The sequence below is a fragment of the Balaenoptera musculus genome, chromosome 11, assembly GCF_009873245.2.
Source record: "Balaenoptera musculus isolate JJ_BM4_2016_0621 chromosome 11, mBalMus1.pri.v3, whole genome shotgun sequence".
NCBI lineage: Eukaryota > Metazoa > Chordata > Mammalia > Artiodactyla > Balaenopteridae > Balaenoptera > Balaenoptera musculus.
Window position 1 is genome coordinate 58,394,229 of NC_045795.1, and position 23,873 is coordinate 58,418,101.

A 23,873-nucleotide genomic window follows, 5' to 3' on the forward strand; every position below is an offset into this window, starting at 1 on the left:
AGCATGAGTGAGCAAAGATGACTTCACTCTTTGAGGAACTGAGCTTTCTTGTGCTTTCCCTCTCCGAGAGCTCTCAAGTTCAGACGTCTGCATGAGGATGGCTGGTATTGGGCTGGGTCTCCCAAACTGAGGTGGTGGGAACTGAGGGCTCAGAGGGGCACCAGGAATCTTCTCTCCTCCCACTGTATCCACAGCACATGAATCAGGAGAACAGAAGCTCTCAGCCGGGGGTAAGGAAGTCCTATGTGAGGCTCGAATTGATACCAAGACTTCCTACTTCCCAGCAACCTCTAAGGTTGGGTCATTAAGAATCCAAGAGCCTGAAGTTGCCACTCAACTGAGGTTATCAAAGACTCCTGAGCCTTTGAGGAAGAAGGAGCCAAGAAATTCCAAAGGATAGAGGCAGAGTCCAAAGGGAAAGACCCTTACCCAGGGAAGCCACAGCCCCATAATCCTCCAGCATCACATCCCTGTACAGGGCCCTCTGAGCAGGGGCCAGGCCGGTCCATTCGTTCTCAGAGAAGTAGATGGCTACATCTTCGAAGGTCACTGACTCCTGAAACAACATGTGTTTAAATGCCCTAGGACAATCCCAGGATCCAGGCCTGGAGTCTGGGTAGACCCAGGCACTAAGAGGTACTGGAGGGGATGCCCACTGAGTTTCTGGATTCTGAATGTCTAAGGGAACTCTCAACAGATTTTTGCCCCCTACTTACAAAGATACAAGGGATCAGCTACCAATCTTCTCATGTCTCTTCATTTTTACTTCAGCAAACATCCTCTCATCTTTTTCATGAGTCTCTGCAAGTTTTCCCTTTTCACTCCCATATGTGCTCTAAGTGCCATCCTTTCTCCACAGTGTATCCTCCTTCAGAGGTCACCAACCCTTGATAACAAGACCAACTGACATTTATTGAGCCTGTGCCAAGCACTTTATATATATTACTCTGGGCATGCCTCACAGACTGTAAGAAGGACATTAGACCCATTTTACAGAAGGGAAACTGAGACTCAGAGATTAACATCCCCCGAGTTAAAGAGCTGAGACAGAACTCAGGCCTGTTGGACTCTCTGGCTCTTACCTACTATGGCACACTGTCTTCTATCCTCACTCCTGCCACCCCTGCCGCCCCTGTCTAGGACCCTTGCTCTTCTCTCCCTCCCAGTCACTGCCACCAGCCAAAGAGGCAGCTAAGGGCCCCTCAGAACACTCAGGCTGCTCGAGAAGCTGTATTCAACAGGGCAGAGCCCAACTCTGACTACTCCCTAACGCATCTACCCTACTCTTTCTTCCCCACATCCCAGTCCCAATGTTCCTTTTTCTGTATTTCTGGGAGCCCTAGCTCCTGCACCTTTTCTTTTCTTGCCTTTCTCTCTCACTCTCTTCCTTGAGAAACACAAACAGTGCTAACCTGGAGCCATCAAGACTTATTATAATTCCCGGCCACTGCCTCATTCAGGATCTCAATCTCCATACTATGGAGGGGCCAATTCTGGTCCATTCCCATCAGTCCTTGCCCGGCAATGTTCCCACAGCAACTTACCCAGCATTCCAAGGCTCAAAGACTTTGGCTGGCTCACTTCTGCCTGCCTAAAAAAGTCCAACTCCTCTGAACTGCAGACAATTCCAGTCACCATTCAGGGACCCAGCTTACTTCCCAAGGATCATCTCCTGCAAGACCACCCTCATGCCCTATACTGTCACGGTTCCGTTATGAACCCAAACCCTTTCCTTACCCAGATCTGCATCCTTGGACCTACACCGCCCCCGGTCCCCACCCCCCCTCCACCCCCGGCCTGAAGATCCAGATCCTTCCTCCTACTCCTGCAAGCTCATGTTCTTCTCAAGACCCACCTCAAACAAAACCAGCTCTGTAAAACCAGTCGTGGAAATTCTGGTCATTCGTCGCCGCGCACAGCGCTCTGTGCTGGGACACCTCTGCCCCAGAACTGGCTCACGCCTGTGCATCTGCACGTGTGCTTCCCCTGCCGCCGCAAGCCCGGGGGATGTCGAATCCACTCTGCCCCTACCTGTTCCTCCGGGCCCTCCACTCTGGGCTGTACCCCGATTTATCGGTAGCCGCACTGCCTCCTCTCCGCCCCTCATCTGGGCCTAGAGCCCGGGTCAGAGCCGAGCCAGCTTCGTGGCGCCGGCTCAGCGCTCACCGGGCCCAACCGGGGACTGCCCGGGGTCAGGGAGGGACGCTCCAGACCTGGGCGGGCCTGACATAGCGGCCCCCGGCCCGGGAGCCGCCCGAACAAGAGCCAGGCTCCAAGCCCCAGCCAGCCCCGTGCCCAGCTCCCCACTTTCTGCGTGGGCCAGGTCTCTGCATGCGAGAGGCGGGGGCTACAGCACTCTTGCCATTCCGGCTTCTCTAGGACGGTGGAGGGCTCCGTGTCTCCATGGTACTCCCTTCTCGCCATGCAAAGTAGGGAGGGGAGAGTGGTCCAGCTCTCCCAGAGACACTGAGGGCTCCGGGCGCTGCAGAAATCAAGGAGAACGGTAGGGGGGGTGGGGGGAGGCTGGGGAGAAGGCTTCCTCTGGGAATCCTTTCCTGGCCCTTTTCTTCCCACTGACCACTCTTCTCCACCTCGTTGCACCTTTGTAGGATGGATGCTGGTATAAGGTAGCACATCCTTCACTTGACTACGCCTGTTCACATATCTGCCTCCTTTTACTAAGTTCTACATTCCCAGAGAGCAGACTATGTCCTTGATATGTTCATCTTTGTGCCTCTAACATCCGCCCAATGTCTAGCACCTCTTAGGGCCCAATTTCTTTAAGTGGCATAGAATGTTTGTTGAATAAAAGCATGATTAAATGTTGAACCAGTTTATCAGTTGAAGAAAGTAAGGCCCAAAGAGAGGAAACGACTTACCTAACATCACACAGCATGTCAGGAAGCTATGCTTTTAAAGAAAGTTGTGGAAATAAAGGAAGACCTCCCAACTGAGAACAAGCAACGGCTATTTATTCAGAGCTTATTATAGCAAGGAAGTCAGCCACCATACTTGCATTTGGCAGAGAAGTGGGAAAGCTTTGTAGTAGGAAAAAAGGAAGGCTTCAGGTATGCTCTGAGTAAAGATTGTAGGCATGAGGGCTTACTAGAAGCAAAGCATCTTATGTGATTGGTTGGGAAGCATTATTCAAATTCTGGCTGTTTGAGGCTGGTTACTACAGGGGTTATTTTGGCTTCCTGGACTGATTGCTACAGATAGTAGTTTGAACTCTTGGACTGGTTATTGCAGATAGCGGGTTGGTTTCCTGGACGGGCTGCTGCAGATTGTGGGTCACAGTTCTATTTTTCTATATGGTTTGGCCATTGTCCATTTGTATATTCAGTCTCTTGGGTGAACAAGGTAGGAAGATGATGTCTGCTTCACAGGAATTCAAGTCTACAGGTTCAGATGCATTATAGCTACCCAGGTACTGAGAGCTTACAGATACCATACCTATGAAAAGTCACAGAGCAAAGGAGACCTCAGATGAACTCCCAGGCTTGTTGGTTGGTTGGTTGGTTTCTAAGAGGATACTGGAATAACTCATAAAGGGACACCAGCTGATAGTCTGTGAGTGCTGAGAAGGAAGCAGAGACTCTTAACTTGGGGAAGATCACTAGGAAGGTTGAGCATACAAAAATATGTTCCCATGATTTTCTTTGGGACTAGATGGAGAAAACTGAACTGGTGACAAAACAATTATGGGAGTTTTAGCTCAGAACAAGGAGACCTCAGATAACTGATGACTAAGTCATCGTCCACCTGAAGAAAGGTCTCTTATGACTATGATCAGCGTTTGGTTCAAAATTTTTTAGAAAACTAAAGAGGAGAGGAATAGTCTATCATAATTAACCATATATTTTTACTCTATTGTTCTTCTGTCAAACACACAGCAGCAGGCAAGGCCAAGGCCAAGGCCAACTCCTAACTGATTTGACCAGTAAATATACAATATGCCATTTTTAGATTCATATAATGTATTACTTACATAAACAGCAAAAGGAAGAGTAGCCAAATATCCCAGTTCCCCAAGTCTTTGTCCCACACACCAAAAACAATGACACGGAAACGAAAGGGGGCTGGATGACTGCCACGTGGGTTGTGGGATACGCCTTGCTGAGGAGACAATTGTAGACTGCAGCTAAACAGTGTTATAGTCTGCAGTTATAACCTGAGGAGAGTGGGGCAGAAAGCCTCATACCTCATCAGAATCTGGGAGGCTATGACAAATTCTCTCATGGCAGCCTCCCACGGGGATAGGGACAGAAGTGGGAGATGGCCTCAAAATCTTGTAAAGTTCCTCTCATCCTCTCATGTTCTGGAATGATCACAAGATGATCTGCCAAGACTCAAATCAGCTATAGTTCAAGCCTTTGCCTGCAAGGCCTATATAGATATGCGTGAAATTGCCAGGGGCACCATGGTAGAGCCATTCCCCTACAACTTTACCTCCTAACTTATAACACAGAAAGAATTCTCGGGAGCATAAGTCACCACATAGGTCATCAGATACTCTAATTAATTGTACAGATAAAGGATTGGGCCAAATATATTCCATTTGTCTTAGGTAGCACTGGACAAGAGTGACCATGATTACGACTCACGGTAGTATAACCAGGCTCACTGGAGGAAAGACCATGTCAGGCTCCACACCCAGAGCCAAGCCAACTAAATGTGTCATTAATCCAGGTGAGACAAGAAAAACTAGCAATGGCACATACCCCAGCTAAACTGGCTAGCAAAAAATCCAGGGCAATACAATTGTCCATTACCATTCATGCTAGAGAATTTAGAAAAATCACTGATCTGTGAAAAATGTACAAGGGAGTCCAACATAACAGTATGAGGCTAAAGGGAATCACGTCAATGTCCATAAAGTTAATCCTGTTCTATTGTTTCTTGATGAGGCTGTTCCTTTCTGGAGTCAATGGCTGTTGGGAGGATTCTGAGTTTTTAAACTAAGATCATCTGCTGGCCAGTAGTCAAACTGAGGGTAGTGGCAAAAGCCTGGGTTAAATCGGCCAGATATCTCATAGACAAAACCTAAGATAGATTAACGATCCCTCCCTCTGCCCCTGACTTCAGAGTCTAAGGTGTTTTCTTCTTCCCAACCAGGGTTGTTCCTCTCCTTCCACAACCACATGATCATTACAACCAGTCTCTGCAACAATTACTTCACCTTTTCCCCAATCCTCCCCATGTCTTCCCACACTATACGCTTCAGCTCATCCCTAGTTAGCTCAGAAGTTCCTACTTATAAAACGTGTAACACCCTAGACCATCTCCCACCCTCTGACATGTGAGTCATGCCAAAATCACCTTAGGAGTTATCACCTCATAATTCATGATCATTATAATCATTTTCTATAATTGCCTAAATCCAGTTACAACTATAATTTCCCACCTGAGTACTGATTTCACTATATGCCATAAGTTTTGGTTTCCATTTTCGTTCATGTCAAGGTATTTTCTAATTTCTCTTGCAAATGCTTCTTTCAAGAAAGCATTAGGAAGCTTGTACATGGATTCTTGCAGACTCCATGTGTGTCTTTTTCCCTTATGATTTGGCTATGTATCCTTAGTACGCCACTGTAATAAATCTTAGTCATGAGTAAAACTATATGCTGAGTCCTGTGAGTTCTTCTAGGGAATCTCTGAATGTGAAGGTGGTCCTGGAGATCCCTGATATGGGTTATGAGAACTAGATGGCATAAAACATGTAAAGCATTTGGTGTAGTTCTTGGCTCATGGTAAATTCTCAAAATAAGAATGGTAAAATTCTTAAATGGTAAAAAATAAGTGGTCACGGTGGCAATGGGGATGACCAGCACAGGGCCATGAACAGAATAGGCACCCAATGTCAATTATTCCAATCCCCATCCTACTCCTTCACTCTCTTCCCCTATATGCCTTCATATCTCTTAGCCTCTTAGTGAATGAACAGCCCAATACCTTCATAATGGCATCTCATTGTCGGCAAGTACCTCAAGTTCAGCCTCCTGTTTGATATAGCAGAACAGCAGGGCCCAGAAAGGTGAAATGAAATGTCCCATATCATGTCGTGAGTTGGTGACAGAGTTGAGACAAGAATCCAGGTTTGCCCTTTAAGTCCTACACTGGCTTCACTGTCACCTGGTACATGAGATGCAGACTAGGAGTAAGGTAATTAACCTGGGGCCAGGCTGTCAAGAACCCAGGTGCTATGGATGGGTTTCCTTCTCTTCCTGGAAAAAAGAAAACTTGAAAGCTAGGGAGGAAGAGGAACCATAAATAAGCCCAACTCTTAAGTTAAATGAGACTACTTTCTGATCTAAAGGTAGAGTGAAATAATTTTTTTCCCTGCATCTCCATTTCAAAGGTACTGCTATTGACTCCTAGGGGTGAGGCAGTGGGCAGGAAGTGGCTAGCACTGGAGGAGGAGTCAATATCACCCAGAATTGGAACAAAGGGCAAACAAGACTCAAGGGATAGCCAGTGTATCCGGTCTAGAGCATGCCCAGAGGAACCACAGCAGGTAAACGGAATTCTTTGGCCGGTGCACAGTTGCTTAAAGTTCTGGGCCATTTATAGAATGAAAAGACATGAGATCTGACGGCACCAGAAACCCACTTGAGCCCTGTGGGTCAACCCACTCAACCCAGGGACTTCCCTGGTGGTCCAGTGGTTAAGACTCCACGCATCCCTGGTGGGGGAACTAAGACCCCACATCCCACATACCGCGCAGCGCGGCCAAAAAAAAAAAAAAAGAACTCAACCCACCCTCCGGCCCACCATGTAATGTGCAAATGAGGTGAGCAACAGAGGAGCTCAAAAAATGTTGAAGGATAACAGAAAGGGCGGGCTCGTATAAGAGGAGAATTCCCAGGCTTGTGGCCTTAAGTGGTGGCTTCTCTCAGCGCGCGCGCGTTGGAAACAGCAGTGGCCTAAGCAGATAGATTAGGGGGTCCCCTGAGAAAGAGAACAAAGAATGACCTTCTTGAGAACCCATTTTGGCCTAACACATTTTGTGATCTAAGCCTGGCTACAACGCTTGCCCTTGAACAGGTCTCAGTAATTAATAATCTTAAAGGCGGGAATGCAGAAACACGGGAGGAGCAGTCAAGAAACCATAGTGCAGGGCTTCCCTGGTGGCGCAGTGGTTGAGAATCTGCCTGCCAATGCAGGGGACACGGGTTCGAGCCCTGGTCTGGGAAGATCCCACATGCCGCGGAGCAACTGGGCCCGTGAGCCACAACTACTGATCCTGAGCGTCTGGAGCCTCTGCTCTGCAACAAGAGAGGCCGCGATAGTGAGAGGCCCGCGCACCGCGATGAAGAGTGGCCCCCACTTGCCGCAACTGGAGAAAGCCCTCGCACAGAAACAAAGACCCAACACAGCCAAAAATAAAAATAATAAATAAATAATAAATTTTTTTTTTAATTAAAAAAAAAAAAAAGAAACCATAGTGCAGCCTTGGGGCAGGGTCCTGGTTCCTCAAGGGATATACATAATAACATACCTTTGAGTTCTGCAGGAACTAAGGCCCCCCCACACCCAGGTGGAGGATGGAATTAAGATGTCAACCCTCCTGAGTTCAATCAACTAAAGCTTGGACTCTGTCAACCTTTGCCCCGATTCTGTGCTAAATTCTGCTCCCCTCAAGCCCCCCTCATGAATATGCATGGAAATATGCATGTATCATTAGCTTAAACCTTCCCCAACTTTGCTGTTCAGGGTGACACTGCTTTGGGAAAGAGCTCTGGTGTTCTCCTTACTTGCTGCAAGTAATAATAAAGCCTTCCTTCTCCCGATCACAGTGGGCGGGAAGGAGTCAGCCCTCTCCGACAAGTCGTCGTCCCCCCCCCCGCAGCCCCACTCCCTTACTGATTGCTCCGCAGACCAAATGAGAGACACACAGCCCTCTGCGCAAAGTTCCGCCAACTTACGGACAGAGGGCGCCTCCGGACCAAGAACTGCCTGCGGCGCCTACCTAAAGGCGCCTTTATGGAGGGGGCGGGGGCCGGAAGTACGTCACCGCCTTTCCGGCCCTCAGGCCCCAAGGCCGCTCTAGCAGGCCCGGAGGTCGCCTATGCTTATCGTTGATCCTCCTCGACTGCCCCGCCCACCATGGTGACTCCGCCCCCACCCTCACACGGAGGTGCGGCTGGAGCGGGGAAGGCTGAGACTAGCTGCAGGCTTGCGGTGCTCACTCTGCACCGCTGGGCCCCGGCCACTCCGGAGGACTGGGAAGGCAGCCGCGTGGGCCGATTTCCCAGGGGCAGGCCAGCCTCCACCTGCTGGTCCATCTGGCCACCCTTCAGTGGCCCGGACCCAGACGAACGGGTGGCTGGACCTGCTGGCGTGGGAAGGGCTCAGTGCAGCGTGATGGGTCAAAGCCGGAGACTCTTCCCCCTCCTCTGAGCACTCCGGCCACATAGGCTCCCTTGGGACGACCCTGCCACATGCTTTAGAAGCACGTCCCCTACACCCTTACACACAGCACACATTGACCTGGCCTTGTCCTCCGGGTCTCCACTTAATTACCACCTGACCAGTGTGGCCTCCCTGACTCCCCACCCTCCTTCCCGCTCTGCCCTTTTTTTTTTTTTTTTTTTTAATTTATTTATTTATTTTTGGCTGCGTTGGGTCTTTGTTGCTGTGCGCAGGCTTTCTCTAGTTGCCGAGAGCGGGGGCTACTCTTCATTGCGGTGCACAGGCTTCTCATTGCGGTGGCTTCTCTTGTTAAGAAGCACGGGGTCTAGGCTCCCGGGCTTCAGGAGTTGTGGCTCGCGGGCTCTGGAGCGCAGGCTCAGTAGTTGTGGTGCACGGGCTTTGTTGCTCTGTGGCATGCGGGGGTCTTCCCGGACCAGGGCTCGAACCTGTGTGCCCTGCGTTGGCAGGCGGATTCTTAACCACTGCGCCACCAGGGAAGCCTCCTATTCTGCCCTTCTTTGCAGCACTTAACACAATTGTAATTATATGCTTCTTCAGTCAAGGCCATAAACTCCAAGAGGGCAGGGACAGGGTCTATCTCATTTAGGGTTGTAGCAAAATTTCTGGCAATTGAGTGCACATTAAATATCTGTTGAATAGATAGAAGGTGCTGTTCCAAGAAAGGGGGGAATGAATGGATGAGTGGGTGTGAGTGAATGAATGAATAAATGAAGGTGAGAATGAATGTAAGACGGTGCTGCCATCCATTAAAAACTGAGGGACAAAGTTCAGCTTTTTGGAGTTGACCCGCAGTTTCTGATCATATATATATATATATATATATATATATATATTTTTTTTTTTTTTTTTTTTTTTGGCCACACATCTTGCAGAATCTTAGTTCCCTGACCAGGGATTGAACCCGGGACACCAGAGTGAAAGCACCAAGTCCTAACAACTGTATCACCAAAGAATTCCCTTTCTGTTTTTATGTTTTTAAAATTTTATCTATTTATTTATTTTTATTTTTGGCTCTGTTGGGTCTTCGTTGCTGCACGCGGGCTTTCTCTAGTTGGAGCTACTCTTCGTTGCGGTGCGCGGGCTTCTCATTGAGGTGGCTTCTCTTGTTGCAGAGCACAGGCTCTAGGCGCGCGGGCTTCAGTAGTTGTGGCTCGCGGGCTCTAGAGTGCAGGCTCAGTAGTTGTGGCGCACGGGCTTATTTGCTCCGCAGCATGTGGGAATCTTCCCAGACCAGGGATAGAAGCCGTGTCCCCTGCATTGGCAGGCGGATTCTTAACCACTGCGCCAGCAGGGAAGTCCCGGGAATTCCCTTTCTGACCGTATTCTAAGGCTAAGGAGAGTTGGTGGAGCTGAGTACTTGCTGTGGTTGCCATGAGCAATCAGAGAGGACTTCGTGGAGGCAGAGTGTGGATGCTTTCAGCTCCCTGCTGGGAGGAGCTGCACAAGGCAAAGGGAGCTCCCTCAAGAGGGGGTGTAGGAATCTTATGGTCGTCTGAGGAGACAAAGTCCCTGTTTGCAGGTCATTTAGGAAGTTAAAGAGTAACTTGGGGGTTATCAGAACTGGTTGAATCGAGTCTGAACCTCATCACCTATTGCAACAATGAGCTAGGTTGCTTTACTAAACCCTGAGAGTCAACGGCACAGCTTTCTCCTTCTTGGGCCTGCTGGCAGGGACCTGGCCTAACATCTCACAGAAGGTCCCCGGTAAACTGTCAACTCACCTCACCCAAGCTAGAGCAGGTGTCAGAAAAAGTCTCCACTACACTCTGAACCTAGATCCTCATTGTAAAATAAAGCAGTTTGTTTGAAGTCCCTATCATCTCTGACATTTCATAATTCCAAGATTCCCAGTCTGTATTTCTTGCTAGAGAAGTATGCAAGCCAATTGGTGAGAGGCTTGGAGACTGAAGTCTGAGCCTGTGCTTGAAGGGTCCTCTGTCTGGGAGGTTCTGCGTGTCTTTTAAAGATAAGGAAGGGGTGGATGTGAAACTTAGTAAGTGCTCGGTGCATTTCTGCTAAATGAACTAGCAAATTAACGAATACATGAATTCATGAGTAAATAAAGGAGTGAATAATCAGTAAGTCACGGGGGTGAGGATGGAGTCAAGGAAGGCTTGGCAGAGAAGATGCTGGAGCTGGGTCTGAAAAGGTCAGAACAAAGCCTGAAGCTGGTGAGGGGGCTGTGACCATAGCTAGAGGTTTCCTTCTGGGCTTTTTCCTAGTCCCGCCTCCTCCTCCCACATGACAAGGTCCTAACAAAATCCAGGGTAACGTTTTGCTCCCAGGTACTGTCTCGCCAGGGTTATTTACTGTAACTTGCAGTCACCGGGCAAGGTCCAGGTGGACAGATTTTTCTACCCTCAACTTGTCAAGACCTCCCAAACTCTCTGACACCCAGAGAACAACGTGTCCAGAGCTCAACCTGGAAGAGCACAGCCATGGTGCTCTGGGGTCTGGTGCTGGGAGCTCTGATGGTGGCCACTGTGGGGTATCTGTGCCTGCAGGAGCTGCTCCGGCAACAGAGACCCAAGGAGCCCCCTCTGGATAAGGGCTCCGTGCCCTGGCTGGGCCATGCTATGGCTTTCCGGAAGAATATGTTTGAATTTCTGAAGCGCATGCGGGCTAAACACGGGGAAATATTCACGGTGCAGCTAGGGGGCCAGTACTTCACCTTTGTCATGGACCCTCTCTCCTTTGGCCCCATCCTCAAGGATACGCAGAGAAAACTAGACTTTGTGGAGTATGCGGAGAACCTGGTGCTAAAGGTATTTGGATACCGCTCCGTACCGGGAGACTACCAGATGATACACTCAGCCAGCACCAAGCATCTCATGGGGGATGGCTTGGAGGAGCTCAACAAAGCCATGCTGGACAGCCTGTCCTTGGTTATGCTGGGACCCACAGGCCCCAGTCTGGATGCCAGTAGCTGGCGTGAGGATGGCCTCTTTCACTTCTGCTACAACATCTTGTTCAAGGCCGGCTACCTGAGCTTGTTTGGCTACACAAAGGACAAGGAGCAGGACCTGCTACAGGCAGAGGAATTATTCGTGCAGTTCCGCAAGTTCGACCGCCTGTTCCCCAGGTTTGTCTACTCCCTGCTGGGGCCCCGGGAGTGGCTGGAAGTGGGGCGGCTCCAGCGTCTCTTCCACAAGACGCTCTCTGTGGAACACAACATGGAGAAGTACGGCATAAGCAACTGGATCACCTATATGCTTCAGTATCTGAGGGAGCAGGGAGTCGCCCCAGCCATGCAGGACAAGTTCAACTTCATGATGCTCTGGGCCTCCCAGGGTAACACAGGGCCTACCTCCTTCTGGGCCCTCTTGTTCCTCCTGAAGCATCCAGAAGCCATGCGGGCTGTGAGGGAAGAGGCCACCCAGGTCCTGGGAGAGGCCAGGCTGGAGGCCAAGCAGTCCTTCAACTTTAAGGTCGGTGCCCTCCACCGCATGCCGGTGCTGGACAGCGTGATGGAAGAGACACTGCGGCTGGGGGCCGCGCCGACCCTCCTCAGGGTGGTGAACGATGACCACAGCCTGAAGATGGCCAGTGGGCAGGAGTACCTGCTCCGCAGTGGAGACATCCTGGCCCTCTTCCCTTATCTCTCAGTGCACATGGACCCCGACATCCACTCCGAGCCCACCACCTTCAAGTACGATCGCTTCCTCACCCCCAGCGGCAGCCGAAAAGTGGACTTCTACAAGGCAGGCAAGAAGATCCACCACTACACCATGCCATGGGGCTCGGGTGTCTCCATCTGCCCTGGGAGGTTCTTGGCCCTCAGCGAGATGAAGCTCTTTGTCCTGCTCATGGTCACACACTTTGACCTGGAGCTGGTGGACCCTGACACACCTGTGCCACCCGTGGACCCCCAGCGCTGGGGCTTTGGCACCACACAGCCCAGCCACGACGTGCGATTCCGCTACCGCCTGCGCCTGTGGAGCGAGCTCTGCCCAGGTGGCCGCAAGCCTGGCTAGGGGGCTCCCTTGGGGTCTCCACCTCCTCTCACCCCTCTGAAGCCCCAGACCACCCCTTCCTCTGGCCTGCTTGCCCTCTCTGCTCTTCGGCCCTCCTTTTAGTCACCTCACAGGCTTATTCTTCTCTCTTTCAAACACTGTCTCTCACAGTGGATTCTGCAGAAACTGCGTCTCACAGGAAGTCCAGGGAAGGGGCAGTATCTGTGGGCAACTCAGTTTGGGGGCTAATACATGCCTTGACAAGTCCTGCAGTATAGACACTGGTTACGGTGGGCAATGCAGCATCTTGCAAACGTTTAGTCTCCACCCTCCCACTCTGCTTTGTTTTTTTTCCCTCAACACTTATTCCACATCCTGTGGAATTCAGGGTTTAGGACAGTGTCATCCAATAGCAGTACGAGGCAAGCCACACGCATAATTCTTAATTTCCTAGTTGACACATTTTTTAAAAAGTAAAAAGAAAGAGGTGAAATTCATTTTTATACTATATTTTACTTGACCTGATATATCTAAAATATTAGCATTTCAACAGGGAGTCAATATAAAGGTATTAATGAAATATTTTTACATTTCTTTTTCCCTTCAAAATCTGGTATGTACTTTTTAACGCTTGATACTGAGCATATCTCAGTTCAGACTAGCCCCATCCTAAGTGCTCAATAGCCACGTGGGGCTAGTGGCTTCTGTATTGGATAGAGCAGCTCTAGAGAAGGGCTGCCTTTCATGTAGGAGTTGTTCAAGGTCCCTCCTCTGTGCCCTCCTCTCCCCTCTGCACGCCTACCTTGGGGTGATCTCAACCCCTCACTTGGTTTCCACAACCATTCCTGAGCTCAGAGCTCTCTGCTAACTCCAGACCCCCAATCTCCCCCCAGGGGTCTCACAGCACCTCTGACTCAGTTCGGCCCATGCAGAACTCAGCATCTGTCCCCCAAACCTCTGCCCTGAACCACCTGCTTCTCCTGATTTCCCTGCCTCTCTTTACTTGGGACACCACCATCCACCCCCTCCCCCAAGGCAGATACAGAGGAGACACACTGGCTCCTCCCTTTCTCTCCCCCATAGGGAGAGAGTTCTGTCAGCCCGACCCCCTGTGGTGCCACTGAACCTTGTCCCCCCCCTTCCCCCCCCACCCCCCACTGCCTTTCTCATAGCTCAGAACTCGACATTTCTCTCCACGTGGGGCCTGTGGGCCCTCTGTTTACCCTGCTGCCAGAGACTTTTTTTTTCCAAAAGCACCTCTGGGTGTCCCCCTTTTACTTTTCTGGCTCCCCATCACCTCCACACACCTGACATTTAAGTTTTGCCACAGTTGGTCCCCAAATTTTCAATCCAGTGCAATTCAACTTTGGCAACTTTCTCCGGTGGCACTGTCTGTAAAGTACAGGGCTCGCTTTCACTGTTAACCCTGGTGCGAGCTACTCCCGGAAGCCTTTTTTTTTTTTTTTTTTTTTTTTTTTTTAATTTGGGTGATTTTCTTTTTATTTTTTAAAAGTTGTATGAAATTGTTCCAGATACATTTTCTGGGAATGAGTTTTCCCGGAAGCCTTCTTGAACCTCGCCCATCCCATCCTCTGGCCAGAAATGGCCTCCATCTCCTGGATCTGATCTCCCCTACCACCGAGTGTATCACAGCACATCTGTTATGTCATTGCTTTCTGTGTCCTGGTTTCTGCCTCCTGCCCTGCCGCCTGCTCCAGACTGGAGCCCATAGGGCTTGGTATCTTATCCCTTCATCTCTGACCCCAATTCCCTAAATGTAGATTAAATTACAGAAACATGACTTCCAGACTCGGCTAATTTACTTCATGTCCTCAAATAATTTCCTTCCCCTCCCACCTTCACTCAGCTTTCCGGCCTGTGAAATGGAGACAATCCCTGTTGCCAGGCGTGCTTACCGGGGCTGGGAGAGAGTGAGAGGGTGCTACTGCCAGAGCTGCAGCAGGCTGACGGCAGGGCCCTGGCTGGGGCTGGGATAGGAAGGGTAGTGACCGTGGAAGCTGATAGAGCGTCCTGGAGAAGGGAGGCCCAGGCAGCACGGATCCCTGTGGGAAGCATGCAGTCTTAGCTGGAGGTAACTCCTGGAGGAGACAGTATGTCTCTCACAAAAAGCAAAGCCCTTACCTTGGAATGCACTCTTTTTCCCAGGCCTGAGGAATGTAAAAGAGATTAACAAAGCTATCTCAAGCCAGGAGACCTCAGGGAACTGAGAGTCCTGGTTGGTTGTTCGTTATGGCTGGGGGCTGTGTGTGAGCCTGGTTAAGGGAAGATAATGTTCAAGGATAGTTGTTGTAAACTTGTTGACGTCCGTGGTGACGTCCGTGGTGGTGACTGAACTGAGATAAGCAATAAGCAATTCTATGGGTTCATTGTCTAATAACGAGTTCCTCTTCTGTCTATATAAGATTCAGTAAATTCTAAATAAAGTGCCTTGCAACCATCAGTTGTCTTGGTCCTTCTGACCCCATACTCACGGTGCTATTCAGTCCCTTACCCCTCTCCAGGACCTGGAAGACCCCCTGCGGTGGCTGGACCGTCGCAGATCCCCTGCAGGGACCACCCAGGGGGGCTTCTCTCTGCTACCCCAACCCTACACCTCTGACTGGCCTCTTCCTTTGTCTTAAGGTTGCCTGTTTTGCCCCGAGTTTGGCCAGGATAACAGGCTGTTAGACTGGGCAGGGGCCGGGCCGGGGACAGGAGTCTGTCCTCACTAGCTGTGTGACTCTGGGCTGGGGCCTGCCTCTTTCTGGGTCTAGCTGCCCCAAAATGGTGACATCTGCCCAGAGCCTGATAGGGTTGTGACTGGCTAGGAGAAGACAGACATCTGACCCCCTTCCACAAGGGCCAGGGGCGCAAGGAGAAGAGCCCCGTGGGGAGCACAGGAGAGGGAGAAGGGGGCTTGGAGGCCAGGACGTGTCTCTGGGCAGCTTACCAGCAACCTCCTCCACGCAGCCAGGCCCTGTGCCAGAGCAGGTGTGGGAACAGGGATAAAGACACAGGGCTTCCCCACACCTCCTTGGCCCTGCCCGGACATGGGTGCTGCATCCCTTCATTTTCCACACACCCAGAGGACTGTGGACCAGGAGCCGGGCCTGTGGACAGGCTGGGACGGGGCTGCGGGCCCGAGCCCACTAAGTCGGGACAAAGAGGCCTCAGCTGAGAGTGACCACGTGCAGATGTCCCAGGAACTGCATGGATCCTGTGATCGGTTTGAGGGTCTACCTGGGACCGAGGGAAGCCTCAGGGGAGTCAGGTGTGAGGTGAAGACGAGCGTACCATCCCACAGTCAGGGATGTCCACCATAACAACAGGCCCCCCCCTGCAAGAAAGTGGCGAGCAGCCAGGATTAGCCTGTGCACGTGGAGGCCCATGCCCACCTGCTGGCAGGAGAGGGGCCCGTGGCACCTGTAGTTGTATTCCCCCTGGCCTGGGGACTGCTGGACACACCCTCCACAAGGGCACCCTTCCTGCCCCGGCAGAGGCCTCGGGGCAGCGAAAAGACTGAGACCCACAAGGACGCATCTAGTTGCTTCCTGTCCTCACCCAGCAGTTCTGTCTGAGAACCCCTCATTTCTGCACCAAATTTTTTCTCCCTCTGTGTATCCTCTCTGAGGATAGCTTATAACAAAGCAAGATCAGGAATGACGTGCCCGTGGTGGAATTGCAGGCCTCTAGGAAAATAAAGAGATATGTTTCTATAGGCAGTAACTGCTGTGAACGCTCACACCACACTTCACAAGGTGGAAGGTGGGCAGCCCTGTTCCCAAGCAGAGCCATGCCCGCCCTTCTCCCTGGCTCAGCCGGGCGGGACAGTCTCCCTTGCCTCAGAGCCTGAGAGCCAAGAGAATCCTGGGGGCTTTCCTCAGACCTCAGGTAGGAAATACAGGTATGTTAGGCAGTGCAGACGGGAAGCCAAGCCTCGGGGTGGGCAGAGAGTGGCAGGAGGAACCAAGGTCCAGGCTGGGAAGTCAGGTCAGGATGGAGAGGGCACTGTCCTGGCTCTCTCCATCCTGACCTGTGTATGAGAGCCAACCCCCAATTCACTCCCTGACCAGTGCCAGCGAACCTTCTCGCAAACTGCGCCACACTCAGAGCCCTCACTGTGGTCAGCTGTGGTGTATGGCAACTAGACAGTGAGAGGGACCAATGGGCCACCTGCAGCCAGGCCTTCTCCTCCCCTTTAGGCACAGGCTTCAGGGCGCTACGTCTTATACACCTGTTATTTACAGAGAGCACACACCCACACTTAATGCAGCCGGAGAAAGGCACATAGGAACACACGGAAAACCCACGGGCACATACTCAGACCCACATGGACACAGAGACACATTCATGCTAGATCCATATACACAGCCATATGTGCTCCACACAGCCCCAACAGCAACACAGACACACCCACACAGACCACCCCCCCGCACACACGCAAATCCACCAATGCTGGTGACAAGCCCTGCTGGGTGTCCCTTGCCTGGCATACCTTGTCCCATCCCATCTGTGTATCATGGGCACCAAGTCAGAGACTCTGGGAACCTAGATCCTACCAGGACGGCTCAGGCTGTATCTCACCAGTCAGGCTGCCATGCGGGCAGGACTGAGGTCCCCTGTCCGGCAAGATTTCAAGAGCTCTAAAATAGAACGTCACCACCACATCCTCAGACAAACCACCACCTTCACATCGAGAGGATCTTCATTTCCCAGGGGACTGAGTGGGCGCACAGTCCTTCCTGACAGCGGGGAATCTGGGGCCTTGGGGAGAGAGAACCAGAGGCACCAGAGCTGACACAGTGGGAAAAGTCAGCCAGGTCAACTCAGGCAACATCCAGGGACAGCCCTGCTCATGACACATGTGCTGTGACCAGACCATCCAAGCTCAGGGGAAGAGAAGAAAGAGTGGGCAGGATACTGACCACCTGCTCAATTCTCTATCCATCCAGCTATTCATTCAAAAAAAAAAAAGGTAGTGAGCACCTACTACATTCCCAGCACTGACTGAAGCATGGGGGATGCAGATTTTACACCAGGCAGAGTCCCTACTCCCCTAGAGCTTACGTTCACCCAGCCACATGTCCTCCTGGTCTCCAGTCTATCCATCTAAAGGTTTCCTTCTGAGCACTACTGTCTGCCAGGCTCTGGGCTGGGTTTTGCAGGACAGACATGGCAGGACATGGCAGGTTGTGCCAGGTGGCTCTGGGGGGTAGGAGAAAGCAGTGATGCTTTAGAAGCTCAGGAAAGAGAGATGGCACTGTAGGCCAGGGGCTCCCTGGGGAAAGGCTTCTCAGTGGACGTGTCAGTGGGCAGGAAGGATGCCGACCGTGGGAGACATGAGGCACCCAGGCAGGGCATATCCGTCAGGAATCCTTAGATCGCAAGTAACAAAACACCACCACCCCAAACTGGAAAGGAATTTATTGGTTCATGTCACCGTCAAGTCCAGGCTTGGGATGAGCTTCAGCCGTGCCTTGATTCTAGGGCTCGAGCGCTGCCCCCAGGATCTGCTCACTCACTGCTGTCACCTCACCTTCTGAAGTTCGAACCAATGAAGGAGCAGCTCCAGACCTCACATCCCCTTGGCTTCAGTTTCATGCCTCTGTTCTAGCATGCTCTAGTCAAGTTACGTTTCACAAGCTCTGCCTGGGTCATGTGCCCATCCATAAATGAATCACTGTGCCAGGGAAACATAAGGTCGTCACTGGTCAAAGACCCATGCTCTACCCAACCTCTACCCAAAGCACAGGGCAGAGTGACCCCGGAGTGGTTTCCCAGAGCAAGTAGGATTCAGTTACACAACAAGGGTGAGGGGATACCTGGCTGGAAAATGATCCCTGTTCCATAAGGGAGCCGGAAAGCGCAAAAGCAAAGACGGGAACGTGCAGGAAAGAACAATGGGTGTGGCAACCAGGAAATGAAAAGGGAGGTGAAGGAGTACAAGGGTGAAATGGTGTATGGGATTCTAATTGTGAAAGCTCCAGCCTTAAATTGGACAAAGGTTCTGGACTGGGTAGTGCAGGGTCTAGGGAGCCCTGAAGGCTCCTGAGAGGGGGGCGTGGGAGGCAGAGGGAGGCAGATGCTCCTGGACCACCAGGAACACGTGCTCACTCTGCCTCCCACCCGCAGACTCCCATGTGTGGAGCACCTCCAGCCCCTCCTGACTGCCAGACCCCGGAGCCACCATCAAGGCTGTGATAGTAAACAATCTTGCAATAATATTTCCCCAGCTGAGCCACAGGGAAGGCGGCAGTCTGGTGGGTGGCAGGCCTCGGGCTGCTCTAAGAGGGATGGGAGAGACGGCTGAGGGTGTTGTGGTTACTCTGGCTGCTGGGTGTAGGTTAGATGACAGGAGAGCACAAGGATAGGAAGCACAGGGGTCAGCTGGGAAACTGTGGCAGCCATTCAGGCCAGCGAGTGTGGCGTCCTGGCAGGCAGTGGAGAAAGAGGAGGGAGAAGACAGGAGAGAGCGAACGCTGCTGATGGCTGAGGACCAAGAACTGACTGGTTACCAGCACGGTCACTGAGACCTCTGAAGGGAGGGCTTCGGTGGATGCGCAGCTGAGCTGGGTCCCATCTGCTCTCGTGGACGGCGGTGTGGCCACTCAGGCTGAATTCTTCCCCGCGTCCCCCTTGTCAGGGGAGCCCTCAGCCTGCCTCTCCCCGAGGTCATTCATGCCAGTTATATCTTCTTGGCCACTGAGCCTGCTACTCTCAGAATAGCTGGACGGTGGGGCCTGGGCAAGGTAAGGAGCCTGGTGTCGTCGGAGCACAGTGGCCAGGAGAGCCTTGAGGTACTGGCGGAAGCGGCGGCTGGAAAACGCATAGAGGACGGGGGTGAAGCAGCAGTGGAGGAAGGCGATGCTCTCTGTCACCTGCAGCGCGTAGTCCAGGCGCTGGCTGACCGTGCAGTCCCCAAAGACTTGCAGGTCCAGCAGCGAGTGCAGAAACAAGGTGACGTTGTACGGGAACCACAGCACAAAGAAGGCCACCACCAGGCCTATGGCCATCCTCAGAGCCCGGCTCTGGCCTGGGGGCCTCAGCCTGGCCAGGACAGAGCCAATGCGGGAATAGAAGAAGATCATGGCAAGGAGGGGGAGGAGAAACCCCAGGAGGTTCTGCTGGAAGCGGAGGAAGAGCTTCCAGATGGTCCCATGCCCCCCAAAATCCGCAAAGCAGTCCCACACGCCTGGGGCGTTCTCATGCGTCCTCACAAAGACCATGTCGGGGACGGAGGCAGCCAGGGCCACAGCCCACACGGCAGCTGCGAGGAGCAGGCTCTTGGCCCGGGTCCTCAGCCGGTGGTGGGGCTGAGCGCAAGCAATCTCCAGGTACTTGTCCAGGCTCATGCAGCTGATGAAGAAGATGCCACTGTAGAAGTTGACGGTGTAGAGGGTGCTCACCACCTTGCACAAGAAACTCCCAAAGACCCAATGCCAGGCCACAGAGATGCCCCAAAAGGGCAGCGTCACCACAAACAGGAGGTTGGAGATGGCCAGGTTCAGCAGATAGATCTCGGTCATCCGCCTTCGAGGCACATACCGGAGCAAGACCACTAGGAGAAGGAGGTTCCCGCCCAGGCCCAGCACAAAGATCAGGCCATAGAAGAGGGGCAGAAAGACTCTGCCAAACGACAGCACCTCGTCCTTCCTGCAGAGCATCAAGGCCACGTCGTGCAGGTAGTACTCATAGTCATAGAAGGAGCTGCTGTTCTCAGAGCTGGCCACCTTGGCGGTGGGTGTCAGAGGAGAGGCGGTGGCGGCCATGGTGGGAGGACACATCCAGGGCTGGAGCTCTGTGGGCCAGAGAGCAGTGTGAACAACAGGAGACGAATCCACCCTCTCTCCAAACCCACTTTAGCCACTGCTCTGGAGTGTCCAATAGGCTCTTCGCATTTACGCCAGTAACCCATAGGCTAGCAAGTACGAGAACAAGCATGAGGAGCCCAAGGCTACCACTTAATAGTTATGTCACCTTGGGTAGCTGACTTAACCTCAGGTGTTCTCACAGTACTCACTTCTTTCATGATGGTTTCTCTTCTTTATTTTCCCCCTCATCATTTATAAAGACTGATAACGTCTTTCATGTTTTTCTTTATTATTTAGGGATACCAATTCACTTATTTATTGTGTACATACTCTTCCTCATGCGTGGCTTGGAATTATTCTTCTTTGTGTGGCTTATAATTTTTTTTTTTTTAATGAGAGCTTCTCTTCAGTGGAGCTTGCTTTTTCTATAAATACCTAGTGTGTCTACTCTGGCTTTGAGCTCTCTTTACTTCTCTCACTTGAGGATTTCCCTTCCTTTGGTTATTTTTTAAATATTTTATTTATACATATTTAGTTTTATGTCAATATCTTCATTTATAAATATTTAATATTTTAAAAATATTTTATCCACTATTTCTAGGTTTTCAGCAGAAAGGTGTGAACCATCATGTCGATAGACTCAGAACTAAACCTAATCCCTCAGTTTCCCCATCTTTAATATGATATTAATTATAGTGCCTTTTCGTGGGGTTCTTGTGAGGCTTAAATGTTATAATTCAGGCAGAGCATTTCGAGCTCTATGAAGAATGCCCAGAACATAGGAGGCACTCAATAAACATTTGCTTAAATTATTGCTTTGCCCAGAGCTGAGTTCATCATCTTCCAAACCAGCCTCTTCTCCTCTCCTTTGTCTATCTAACTGAACAGCACCACCAGCTACTTGGTCATCTAAGACTGAAACGTGGGAGACATCACAGACCCCTTCCTCACACCCCTCATCATCACCCTGTGTGTCTCTACCTCTTTACTGCTATCTCCAGGTCCCATAAAAATACATACATGATAAAAATATTTACATGATACTCTTTTAATAAAATTAAGACAAATGAAACATATATATATAACCACCACCACCTCAGGAAGGATATAAATGTATGCTGTGAAGGAGCTCAAAGAGATGAAAGACAGGGGAAAGATAGGCACCAGACTGAAGATGGTGGCTGCTTGGGCAGGAGAAGCCAGAGACATGGGATGGGGCAGGTGACTGTCCATGGTCAAGTTCTCTCTGGGCAGCAGTTTCCCAGGTTTTAATTGTACTATTAAACATAATTTTAAAAAGAGAGCCTCACGTGAACCAGTGAAAAACGTGTCATGAACCAAGGATTATGCTCAATCCTGTTCTGTGTTCTAAAAGGAGAGAGACTTCATGTTCAGCACGTTAGATTGTTCACCAATGGGGAAGAGGGTTTGGGGAGGAGAGAGGAAGGAGATAAAAAAGAATCTGTGGCCCAAGCAGGCAATCATGCACAGGCACCAGAATAAGACCTGTAGGCCGGTGATGATAATGGGCCACAAACCCAGAAATACAAATCAACTCCACCTTGTACCTCTGTATTTTAGTTTTTATTCCTTGATTCAAATGAGGCTGAACGTTTAATACACCTAATGTATTATTTTGTATGTATGTCTTCTGTGCATGATTTATTGTTTTAATGGGTGGGATTCTCATTTTATAAGAGGTTTTATATAGTAAGGATTTTAGCTTTTTCCATATATATTGCAAACATTTTCCCCAGTCCTTCCCGGTAGAAGTTTTGCCTGGTTTTTTTTCCAGGTAGAATTTTGAAAGAAATGTTGACTCAGGTCCTCAGCTGACCCTTCTAGTATCCATGACACCGTGACCCTGTGATGGAAACATGCAATTCTGCTGAGGCAGAACCTCTCTCAGGAGAGCCCTGGAGTCCTCCTACTCCTTGAGCCTCTGCCCCACCCTTGGGCTTCTGTCAACTGGTTTCTGTGCCAGATGTTGGGGAAACACAGACGTCCTATCCCCACCCCAAGACCTCGGCCTGGGCGGCTTTAACTAGGGCTGGGCTCTGCTCCTGACTGGCCTCGAGAACTTGGCCCTGTGCCTTCCTTTCCCCGTCCTTCACTCCCTTCCTGTGCATCTGGGCTCTCCTGTCCCTGAGCCCCTCTTTCCTGGGCACCAGTATGGGCACCCCCCACCCCCAGCACATGGCTGGTTTGGGAGCCCGTGAGCTGCTGGCGTTGGGAGGAGGGAGTGCCCTTCTGCACTTGGGCCTGACTAGGGCTTATTAGTCAGGAGTTACCACTAATTAAATACCAGCTCTTCTAGTCTGTTAACACTGACCTTGATCCTGACCTGGCTTCTGAAAGTCTCTGACTTTTGCTTTAACAAACAACCAAGTCTGATAATTGCTTTGATCAAAGCCAGAAGTCAGGGTCAGCAGGCCCCAGGCTGGACCAGGTCACCTTTACAAGGCTCCCTTCACCTGGAACACTCCGTTCTTCTCCCTCTCGGGGCCTCTGGCCTCCTGATCGTTCACCTGGGGAATCTTTCCACATTCTCTGGACCTCTGGGGCCACCAGCCCCTCCCATCACTTTCATCAATAATACCAACAAGGATGACAACAGCAACCAGCATGTGTCATATGCACATGACAACTGGCCAGGCACCTTCATGTCAACTCTGGTAGTCCTGGAAGGCAAACCAGGAAGGAACTGTCAGCCCCACTTAACCCAGGAGCAAAGTAACTTCTCCACAATCACGCAGGAAGTCACTGGCTGAGCTGCATCTGAGCCCCAGGTCTTCAGACTCAGAAACAGTGCCTTGTCCCTGGTCCCATCTCATTCTCGGCCTCTGTTCTGCCCTGTCTAGAAGTTATCAAAAGGGGCCACCTGAGAGAGGTGTGATTTGAGCTCAGGAGGTCTTGGTTGCCCAGGTTTCGCCCTCATTGGCTGGTCCAGCCTCGGTAGATTCCACCATTAATGCCCCCAAGGCTTTATGGAGCCTCCTTGCGAAACGTAGTCTCCCTACGGTCAACAGAGTAGCCTCCCAAAAACATCCACATCCTAACCCCTGAAGTCTGTGGATATGTTACCTTACATATCAAAAGGGACTTGACAGAAGTAATTAAGGATCCTGAGCTAGGGAGAGTACCCTGGATTATCCCGGTGGGGCCACTGTACTCACAAGGTCCTTTACAAGGGAGGCAGGAGTATCCGAATCAGAGAAGGAAATGTGACGATGGAAACAGAGGTCAGAGGGATGCGGTTACAAGACAATGGATGCAGGCAGCCTCTAAAGGCTAGAAGAGGCAGGGAACTAATCCTCCCCTGAGCCTCCGGAAGGAATGCAGCTGGGCTGACCCATTTTAGACTTTTGATCTCTAGAATTTTAAGATAATAAATTTGTGTTGCTTTAAGCCACTGAATTTGTGGTAATTTGACACAGTGGCAATAGGGTCACTTCCGGTGACCCTTTGTGCCCTCCGCATCTCACACTGAGGGAGTGAGAGTGCATGGTGTCCACCCCCTCCAACTTACAGGTGGGGAAACAGAGACTCAAAGAGAGGGAACTACTTGTGCAAAGCATACAGTGAGTCATCTCCGTACGGCTGCACTGAGCTACAAACCCCATGTCTGACTGCCCTTCGGGTCTCTGTTACCCCACCCCTAACACTCCATCTAGCC

The 23,873-nt window shown here is 51.1% G+C and overlaps 2 protein-coding genes across 9 annotated transcripts in view; one reads left to right on the forward strand and one right to left on the reverse strand.

Annotated features, from left to right (window-relative positions):
• The first annotated feature begins 10,697 nt into the window (after positions 1–10,697).
• On the forward strand, positions 10,698–14,555 carry LOC118904139 (5-beta-cholestane-3-alpha,7-alpha-diol 12-alpha-hydroxylase). Its single transcript, XM_036869985.1, has one exon. The coding sequence runs from the start codon at positions 10,872–10,874 to the stop codon at positions 12,405–12,407; it is 1,536 nt and encodes a 511-aa protein (XP_036725880.1). The 5' UTR covers positions 10,698–10,871; the 3' UTR covers positions 12,408–14,555.
• A 3,240-nt stretch (positions 14,556–17,795) lies between these two features.
• Positions 17,796–23,873, reverse strand: part of ACKR2 (atypical chemokine receptor 2) — a 48,750-nt gene continuing 42,672 nt past the window's right edge. For all 8 annotated transcript variants that reach the window (XM_036869988.1, XM_036869993.1, XM_036869990.1 and 5 more), the window contains one exon: positions 17,796–20,184. In XM_036869988.1, coding sequence (XP_036725883.1) covers positions 18,995–20,184 — 1,190 coding nt within the window. In that variant the 3' untranslated portion in view covers positions 17,796–18,994. The remainder of the gene's footprint in view (positions 20,185–23,873) is intronic.

What these genes read in the sequence shown, in the direction of transcription:
- LOC118904139 (XM_036869985.1), top strand. Translation starts at nt 10,872, where the DNA reads ATGGTGCTCTGGGGTCTGGTGCTGGGAGCTCTGATGGTGGCCACTGTG.